General features: G+C 37.3%; 1 protein-coding gene across 1 annotated transcript in view; it reads left to right on the top strand.

Moving 5' to 3' along the window:
* The window catches only part of TENM1 (teneurin transmembrane protein 1), a 431,171-nt gene that overhangs the window by 155,147 nt on the left and 265,255 nt on the right, over nucleotides 1-10,769 (top strand). The window contains exons 6-7 of the mRNA XM_018558628.1: nucleotides 5,981-6,180; nucleotides 7,580-7,790. Of these exons, the coding sequence (XP_018414130.1) occupies nucleotides 5,981-6,180; nucleotides 7,580-7,790 (411 nt within the window). The remainder of the gene's footprint in view (nucleotides 1-5,980; nucleotides 6,181-7,579; nucleotides 7,791-10,769) is intronic.

Genomic DNA, 10,769 nt, shown 5'->3' with positions numbered 1-10,769 from the left:
TATATATATATATATATTATACACACACACACACACGAAACACAAAATTGAGCAAAAGTAAAGTTTACTTAAAATATTTTCCAGTGTAAATTACTTTGCTGGAGACCCCACAGTGTGATGCTCTTCTTAGAACTGTGTTTTTAGTATTTTGTCTCCATCACCACCTGCAGTTATAATCAGGTGGTTTGCATTGGCCATTAGGATAAAGCAGTAAGAAGCTTACAATAGATTTGATGCACAATCTGAGTTGGGCTCCACATTTACAGTGCGACAGTGCTATTTCTTTAAACTTCAGTGGTGCCACCTTTTTATCTTTTTTTTGTCTATGAACATTAGAGCCTTTCAAAGAGCTATGGAAAGTACTTACATGGCCCTCATGCAGCTTCAGAAGCAAGAACTTTAAAAACAGAGAACTTGGAACCCAGGCAGATTCACCCATCTCTTCTTACAAGTTGCCAGGAGTTCAGCAACTCTTGTTCGAAAATTAGCAAACCCAAACTTAGTGGTAAAGTCCAAGTCCATGGGGAAGGGGTGTTCCTGTTAGTAAATTCTGGACATTTTTAGAGCCAATAGGCAAACTACGTTTTTTTTTTAAAACACATGGGAAGCTGGGAATTGCCACTGGGACATGTACCAACACAAAAAAGTGTGTAGCTTGTGTGAAAGCCCAGCTGAGGGAGGAATGTGTTCCAGTCTTCTGGGGTGCCTTATAGGGGTAAGCCACTGGGGTGCGATCAAGGATGCTTGGACCGAAGAGCACACTTGTGCTTCCTAAGCTGCTTACATTTTCAGTCTCTCTCTAATCGTGGCCAATCCATTCAATGTGCAAGTGCAATATATGCTGCTTTGCAGTGTACCACAATGCACATACCATGAGTTGTTGTGCACTACATTTGAAAGAAGAGGGCATGCATATTTGTTTACCCTTTGTAGTGCATTAACAGTCCATTCACGATGCATGATCACTTTAGTGTGAATGAACCCTTAAGATATTATCCAGACATAGAGTGCATCATTTTCAGTGAGTCTGCCAACAGATTGAGAGAAGGAACAGTACAGCAAAACCATTTATTTGCAGCAAAATACATACAGATATGTTTAAAAAAACACTTTCAGCATGCATAACATAATTTACATCAAGCTACTCTTATACATGTATATCTAGAAAATCACTGAAAATACTATACATCACCTCTACTGAATCAGCAATTTTGTTGAATAAGGGGAATTTATTTTTTACAGAATAATTACATACTGAGACAAACTAGCAATCCTATATTAAAATATGTTGCTAAACACCCATATGCATTACTCTAGTCAATATTGTAATTGGTTTCTTAATGAAGTTTTTAATGGAAACGTAGACTAGAGCATATCAAGTTTCCAGAAAAAAAAACCATGGGGAACTTATCAGAAGACCCAACAAGATCCTATCATGTGAATTCACAGTAAATTATGAGTTTAGTGTAACGAACACCAAGCAGAAAGGGTCATCAAGATATATTTTAATGATGCCTCTTGCCTGGGAATATTGATTTCAGCAGAGTGTTGCATTACACCATTAAAAAGTTGGAAGAAATAACTTTCTCCTGCAATCTTTTCAAATAGAGAATTTTTATTAACATAATAAAATGAGTGTTTTGGTCTGGTTGATGCTGGATAGTTGCATTAAAATCAGTGAAATGCAAGTGAGATCAAAAGGAAAATATTACAATCTTTGTTTTATTTGATATAAAAATGCCACGGTGTTTTTAAAGCACACTGAAAATAAATTGCTCAGTGTGGCACTATAGATCCACACATAATCAAAGAGACCCTCCAATATTATTTATCCAGGTCTTTATAGATTTTATATTACAGAAAACACATACCCACAGATAAAGTTAACAATCCAGTCTAGCTACTCATACTCTACAAGATCAGGAGAACCTTTGTGCAGCCTCCCATTTGACTGATAGGATTGTATGATTACTTATTGGGGTCTATTTGGAAAATGTTTAAAATCAACATTTTCTCCTTTTTCCTGGGAAAAAAATAATAATTATGTTTTATCTGTTTCTCTTAGCTCAACATGTAAAGATGTGTTTATTTCAATCATCCAATCACATACAAAGCAGAATCCGGTTTTTAGGGGAGGGGGGGGTTTGATTGACTGAATATACAAATGGACACATCTTCACCCAACCCACCCTTCCTACCAGCTAATCTAACTTAAAATACCCACCACACACAGGTGGTTGTTGGCATCTTTGTGATGGTGGTGGCCTCCCATGGTGTAAACATCCTATGCAACATGCCTGTAAAGTACCTTCCCATCCTTCCGCATACTCCTACAGTAGGGAGGTTAAGTGTATGGCCCTGTTCAAATCTATGGGAAATTACTGCAAAGCCAACACCAGATTGTTCCTAGGGAAAGTGTAGTATGTCTGCAAGTAACGTTCCTTGTCTACCATATGCAGCTAGTAGTGCAGCTAGTTATATCCAAAAACAAAATAAGCTGCTTTATAACGGCATCTAAAATGTCTGTGAATCTGTTTTGTTGGTGCTAACTAATGTAAGTTCTGCCTCAATCTGTCTGATACCACATTAAACTGTAGAAGTAAGTTCATTTTTATATTTCATGCAATGCTCACAGTATAAGAACACATAATAAATATGAAGTTAATGTCTGTTTAACAGCTTGTAGTCCCAGTCGTACAGAACCATAAACTAAAAAGTATAAAACAGCACACTAATCCAAGCTTTGTCACAGGACCAATAACATCTATATGAGACCTGTTCCCAAGCAATGATTCACTTTGCAACTCTATTAATCCACATTTATGCTGCTCCCTATCTTCCCACAACATGTATATACTGGCACAGTACACATAATAGTACTACATATTCATGGAATTCAAAGAGTATTAGTTTATACTTTATTGGCTGAAGTGTTAAGGAGGGGAAGTGGAGTTAAGAGACAGGAACATAAACATCCAGTTTTTCTTGTAGGTGATTAGATATTCAGCTTCACTGTATTTTTCCCATTGCGCACACACAGTAAATTATTTAAGTAAATATATTTGACCAGGGTCTGTTCTACACTATTATATAAGTTTTAGGTGTAGTGTACCCAGTACAATATATTTGCTCTCCTGTTTGATTTTTTCCAATAATGTAATACATTAATTCATCCAAATGTTCAGTTCACTGAAGTTAATATTGCATAGGTTCAGAATCAATTTCCTTTTGCTTGAAATCATTATTAGACCATTTATATGTTGTGGAGCTGTTTAAAATAGTAGTGTAGTAGCTGATGTAAACATCATCTGGTTTTGGCAGCAAATACATTACAGTGTTATAGGAACTGTAGCTGTGGTTACAATCAGGCCCCTGCTCCAGGGGCACCTAAAGGGTTCACATAGGCTTATCCAAATGTACCCTCCACATCATCATAAGCTTAGTAAGTTTTCTTCTTGATTACTTTTCCCGTACAAGAGGGAACATACTATACAAGCTATTGCAGTAGGCAGGGGGTTGAGTGAATATGGAGGGGTTTTGGTACCAGAGGTAATAGGGTAGAAATTAAAGTGGAAACACAGGGTCCTAGTTTATATCTTGTACCGGGACTCAGGTACTCCAAGCTACACCACTGATTTATTTAAATTACAATGCTAAGTCCGGTGTGAATGTCACATTTTGAAGTATGATGTCCAGGTCTGTGATTTAGGCAGTTTTTTGTTTTGATAAATGGCAGAATTACTGTATTATGGAGGGGTTATGCAAAAATATACAGTAGATAAATGTGTGAATCTTGGGTGAAAGTTGTGTAAATAAAGGGTGAAAACATTGATAGACACCATAGTCAACCTGAGTTTCTGCTGGTTTTGATTAATCTGTAAAGCTAAGTCCGGTGTGAATGTCGCATTTTGAAGTATGATGTCCAGGTCTGTGATTTAGGCAGTTTTTTGCTTTGATAGATGGCAGAATAACTGTATTATAGAGGGGTATGCAAAAAGATACAGTAAAATAATAATGTTTGAATCTTGGGTAAAAGTTGTGTAAAGAGGGTGAAAACATCGATAGATAGACACCATAGTCAACCTGAATTTCTGCTGGTTTCGATTCATCTGTGAAGCTCCGGTGCCAACAAAGTGGCTGCTAGATTGCCTTTATAAAAATTTAATAAGTTTGGATTAGTGAGCTTTATGCTAGCAGAAAGACTCTAGCCACAGAAATCAATGTTAAAATAAGTGGATTTTTTATTAAGCATTTTATAAGTTCATATGAGAATACCCTTGAAAACAGCAATAAAATAGTGACATTCTTGCACAGAAACAATTTTAGGAGCTTTTGTTACTGCAGAATTGCAAAGGGAGAAAAAAACAACTAACAGCCCATTACAATAAAATGGTGGTATAATATATTAAAGCACAAAATTTTTTGGAGTAAGTCATTTCTCAAGCTACATTAGAATATGTTATTGAATTTTTTTTTCATTATATTACTTTTAATGGCTTAAATTCTCTGCAGCATTTAAACGATAGATAAATTAAGCTGATATATAAAGCAAATAGTTAAACCTAATCACTATATAAAATATTAATGTATAATCTGTATATTTAGTACTTGACATTAATGACACTATGGATTATTGACGCCTGCTTGCTCATTCACTGCACAGCTCAGCAAGACATTGCTATTCCTTAATATTTAATACGGATCGGATTAAAAACACTCTTGAGCTTACAGCTATTGCTTTACATAACCTTTTATATTTTTCAGAATCCACAATAAAATCACTACAGATACAAATTGTTCTGAGCACTGGGCTATGTTCTTTTGTCACTTGTTAAGCAGGCTAACATTCATTGCTTTGCTGAAAATACCTTATTGTTTGCAGACTTGAAAAATTATACACATCACCTAATAAGTCAAAGGAGTGACTCACTCTATTTTCTTGCTTACTCTCCTCAGATGTAGCCTATGGAGATTCTGTTGTGAATTATTCACAAATGGTACATCTACTACTGTGCTATCTATTTTGAAAACCCGAAAATGATATTGGTAACAAGAGCTATTGAGGCACCATGTATTAAATGCTTGCTTGCAGATGCTATATATAAAATTTAAAATAAATATCAGTGTAACAACGTAGCCATTTAAAATTGTTAAACGCGATCCAATACCGTTATAGTTCCCATTTAATGTATGATGTACAGGACATTTAATTAATAGAAAACTGTAAGTCATCCATGTGAGCTCAGACAAACTGAAACTGGTCAAATGGAAGGATATTTGTTTATGATCCAACTTTTACAAGATTCATTTTCTGCATATATCTTTACACATGTGAAGTTATGCACACTTGGGCATTATGAACATGAGGAGAGTTGGTTCTGGAAGCTCTGGGAGTATGCAGAATGGGATCTGTATCTTAGAGTATTTGTTATAATCCCGAGCATCTGTTGGCAGCCTAGCCTCATTAGGGTTGTTGGAATAAAATGGATGTTTGCTCAAAGGTAGACTAGTGTCATTTGCCAGCAAGCTGATTTTTACTCCTAGGGAGAAATGGTTAGGTCATAGTAATCATGTTGCTGTAAGGCAAATACAGCAAAATGCTGTTACAGTTTTATTAAAGCCGATTGGTTTGTTGAAGTTGTTGCTGGTTTGTCCATTTGGTTAAACTGATTATGTTTTTCGTAAAGTACCGGTGACTGAAAATATGACACTTGCACAGAATAATGTTCAATCAGCCAAAATTATCCAACCTAAACCTTTTTTTTTAGGACTTGATAAACCATAGTAAATGAGCTGGGAAGGAAGTGCGTTAACACTGTTGTGTTATTATGTTAAATATTTATTTTTGGTTTATAAATATACTGATAAACTAATTCTAAAACAGTTATTTTCCTATAGGCATTTAATATAATTATTTTCTTTAATTTGTATTACTATGTATACTGGTTAATGGAAACTGTTTTTCTGTTTATGTGTGCAGTTTATCAAAAAGGAAGAGCGATAGACTCTGGCGAAGTGGAAATAGGAAAACAGATTGTGAAGATAATCCCACCTGCTTTGTTCTGGCGATTCCAGATTACAATTCACCATCCTATGTATTTAAAATTTAATGTCTCATTTTCAAAAGATTCCCTTCTTGGTATATATGGAAAAAGAAACATCCCACCAACACACACACAAGTATGTATAGTACTTACTTTTGTCTGGTAATGTTACCACTTTAGGAGCTATTGATGATACGGATAATGTAAATCTTAACTCTACTCCTGCTGGGAAGATCAATTCCCTCTATTTGTCTTGGCGACCACTGTCATGAAGACAGAAATTGATGGGAAATCTACAGTTTTACACATGTCCCCAGAACAGGAGGTAAGGGTGAATCTTACAAAGTGGACACCTAATCCAGTTACAGCTGTTTAAGAGTGAATTTCACCTCTCTTCCTGTAGTCTCTCTTGGACATGAAGCAAGGAGAACTATCCCATATGAGACACAGATAGTAACAACAACAAAAAAACAAAACAACTTGACAGGAGTTCTATCTATTCCCTACTCAAAAAAAGTTTTGGCTAGAGATATGCTTTAAATGTTAAGAAAATTCATCTTTTCTTGCATTCAGGGTTAGCTAGCTTAGTCTTAAGGTGCCCACACACCTTGCGATAATCGTACGATAATCGTGGGAAATCCCGCAATCGTACGATTTTCGTAAGGTGTGGGGAAGCCGTGTGACCTCTACTACAGTAAGGTCACACGACTTATCTTACGAACATGTTCGAAAACCCGCCGAGAATCGTACGATTTTCGGCGGGTCTGTAGCATGTTCGTTAGATAAAAGCCGAACGGGCCAGTGTGCGCAAGCGCACACTGCCCATTCGGCATTGCGGTCATCGGAAGTACGATCTCAGCGGGGCGGGCTTGCGATCATCGCAAGTACGATCTGCCTGTCCAAGATAGGCAGATTGTACGTTTTTTTAATTACCTTACAACCATAGCAAGACAAAAGTCTTGCTATGGTTGTAAGGTGTGTGCCCAGCCTTATACTGTTTAAACATATATAACTAACATATGAATTCAACTTGTCAAAATTGTATTTTAGCAACTAGATCAACATTAACTATGCACAGATTCTTCATAGCAGTATTTAAAATAGATTAATGGTGCAGTCAGTGTAAGGTGAAAATAATAACCATGTACGACTGCACAACATCATTTGGTGTGCAATTGGTTGGTTAGCACTCAATTATATCTTTTATCATATTATAGTATGGTAATTAACTCCTATACCTAATCTTGATGTCAGATTATAGTGGAATTTATCCCTTCTTATGAAGTGACCACAATGTCTTTCTTAATCATTATAATATGTTCTGCTTGATAGGATATTACCCTTTGATCTTTTGGTCCATTCGGATTCACTTAATAAATCTGCATTAAGGCAGAAAATTGTTAATAGCCATTGTGTTATGATATAATACAAACTTTCCTTTTTGCTGTGGTCTAACATTTTCAAAGCTTTTCAAAGTAAAAATGTGTGCTACAATCGGCTTAATCAGTCATAAACTGCCCTTGATCTTCACACAGTTTGATTTTGTAAAGTTGATGGATGGAAAGCACTTGATAAAGCAAGAACCAAAAAATGCAGAAAACCCACAGCACGCACCTCGGAGTCTAGTCCTCGCTTCCTTACAAGAGACAGGCTTCATTGAATACATGGATCAAGGTGCTTGGCATTTAGCGTTTTACAATGATGGGAAGAAGATGGAACAAGTTTTTGTTCTAACAACGGCAATAGGTGAGAATTGTCTCCCACACCTCTATACAAATTGTACATTTTGCTATTTCAATATGTAGCAACTGCTAACAACGGTACTGCTCATTTGCGAACTATTTTATTTCCTTTCTCTACTTTGTATTCAATTGGATAGATTAAAAAAAAAAAGAGTAGAGCATATTCACTTTGTAAAGTATAAAAAAACCTCACAGAAATGATTGGATTATTCCTGTCAGTACAGCTTCACTTCATTTTACTAAGCTAAACAAAAATGTACTTTGCTAAATAAACATTCACTTATTAAGTGAACCGCCTATGGTTTAATAAATCAATGAAAATTACTCACGCTAAGGTTTTCCCGTGCAAATATCCATGTCCATTTTAACTTGGCTAATATCAAGTTCATCTAAGCTGGCTCTGCTCAAAAAGATGATCAAAATGTTTGGTGAGCACACCCATCTGTGTATGACAATTTGCATCACACTGACAGCAAGTTGCCCGTCTCTGCACAGCAACTTCATGCATTAACCCAGAATGATAATTGGTAAGTCAAAAGGATGCAACGCGACTTGATTATTGAATTTTGTTTGCAGACTATCGGGTAATGAACAATACCCATAGGACTTAACAACATGTACAACACCAGCTCATCACTGTTTGTTCTGCAGCAATGGGACTACACCCAGGGGACCCTTATGCATGTGCCTTTATGTTTGTTTACAATCAGAAAAAGCCTTAGCTACCTTTACAGCTATCCTAGTCATGTTAGCTCTAGAAGCACAACAGAGCCACAGTGTTATCAAGAGAATTAATCTGCTCACTATTATTTTAAAATTGCCATTTGATATTAATTTAAGATAAATGGTTTGCATTGTGCATGTGTGCTTTGAGTCTGATACACAGAAGCCATAATATACTTTTACTACAGCCAGATCATCTAAGCTCCTCAAAGGCTGCAGCAGTGTACTCCTGGTATTACGTCCCATGTGTTTGTAGGTCACCCAAGATTTTTTATATCTGTTTTGCAGCATTCAAAACATTTGCCATTGACCTCCACACCTAATCATCCATTCAGTGAGGACTTTTCATGCTGTGATTTTAAATTAAAAAACTGCTGCCATGAAAGCCCATGTGTGTTTGTTCTCTAACCAAATATTGTTAGTATCATATTACAGTAATCTGGGACGTACTAGCTATATTGGCTTGCTACTCAAGTTACAAAAATAATTATATTGAGCAATAGGGTTTAGGTCATAGGTACTGTAGCAAGCTGCAAATCAGACTTGATTCAGACTGAATATTGGGCTCCCTACCTGCAGTAGTAAACCTTTCTTCAGCAAAGCCTTGCATCTGACTGACTTGCATTAGATTTGATCAGCTTTTACAGCCAGGTTTCACCTGATATTTCTAGACAATAATTAAATCATGCACTGCACTCACCTGGATCATTAGACCCATTAATGGTAATTACCCATAACATTCCAAAATCAGTTAAAGAAAAATATACATACATAGTTACATAGTATTTGAGGTTGAATAAAGACACATGTCCATCAAGTCCAACCTATTGTGTGTGTGTGTGTGTAAAGATCCCCGAGTCATCTCGTTTTTAGGAGTACTTGTACCCCTGTATATTACCGTTTCTCAGGAAATCGTCCAAAAGCTTCTTGAACGATTCCACACTATTAGCTGAAATCACTGCTTGTGGCAACGAGTTCCAGACCCTAACCGCGCGAACTGAGAAGAACCCCCTCCGCCCCTTGTGTTTGAATTTTTTTTCTACCAGTTTCAGGTGGTGGCCTCTAGTCTTTGTTACGGAATTAATCGTAAAGAGTTTGTTGCTAATGTTGCTATGACTATGGAACATTTTGTACATGAAAATCATGTCCCCCCTTAATCTCCTTAGTTCCAGCGTGAACATATTTAAATTTAGTAACCGTGTCTCATAGCTCTGGTCCTCCATCCCTTTGATGAGTTTGGTCGCCCTTCGCTGGACTTTCTCCAGTTCAAGGACATCCCCTCTGTGTACCGGTGCCCAAAACTGCACCGCATACTCCAGGTGAGGCCGAACCAGTGATGTGTAAAGTGGCAAAATTATAGACTTATCCCTGCAAAACATTCCCTTCTTGATGCAGGACAGGACTCTACTAGCTTTGCTTACCGCAACCTGGCATTGTAATCTATTATTGAGTTTATGGTCTACAGTGACCCCCAAATCTTTCTCCATTTCAGACTTCCCTAGCGGCATACCCATTATTGTATAACCCATTTGCGTGTTTTTTGTCCCAAAGTGCATAACTTTGCATTTATCAACATTAAACCTCATCTGCCATAAAGTTGCCCATTCCCCTATTTTATACATGCCATAATATGCCGAGCTGAAGAAACAATCAAATATAAACAGTGAAATATACAACAATTATTATAGGCTGAACTCAAACCACATAGCATTCACAGTTAAATAAAGTCCAAACAAATCAAATTAATCCATACAATATGATGCAATGTGTTGTAATGTTGGGGAGCTCAGAGAGCACTTGCACAGTGTTTTCCCATTAACAAAAAGTCTTTATTTTTCTTTCAAAAGGCAGACAATCAAGAAGTCCAACATAAAATAGCTTGCTGCAGCATATAACAGATATGGGCTTACCAATCCTTGAGTTTTCCCTCACACTCAGTGTCCCAGACCTATAACAGTTTTCTCTTGCTGCTCCGTCATCAATCCTCAGGGCCACTGTCTGTTACCTCCAGACAACCTCAGTAACGTGCTAACCTGCACAATAGGTTTCACAAACCCACAGCTCCCTGCTGCACTGGTGTTAGGTCCGCGGTGTGGGCCCGAGATGATGAGGAGGACCTCCCTTGCAACCCTGTCTGATGAGCACTGGGTTTGAGACAGTGTGTGTCAGGCAGGGGGTGCACGGGTGCCGGATCAGGATACCAGGTATCAGCAACAGGTAGCGTGCAGGCAGGATAGGCAACCGTGCAGGATCCTAGAAG

Source organism: Nanorana parkeri, unplaced genomic scaffold (genome assembly GCF_000935625.1).
Source record: "Nanorana parkeri isolate BGI_ZX_2015 unplaced genomic scaffold, ASM93562v1 scaffold349, whole genome shotgun sequence".
NCBI classification, from domain to species: Eukaryota; Metazoa; Chordata; class Amphibia; order Anura; family Dicroglossidae; genus Nanorana; species Nanorana parkeri.
Note: the sequence above shows the minus strand (reverse complement) of the source record. Positions and strands in the feature narration are given on the sequence as shown.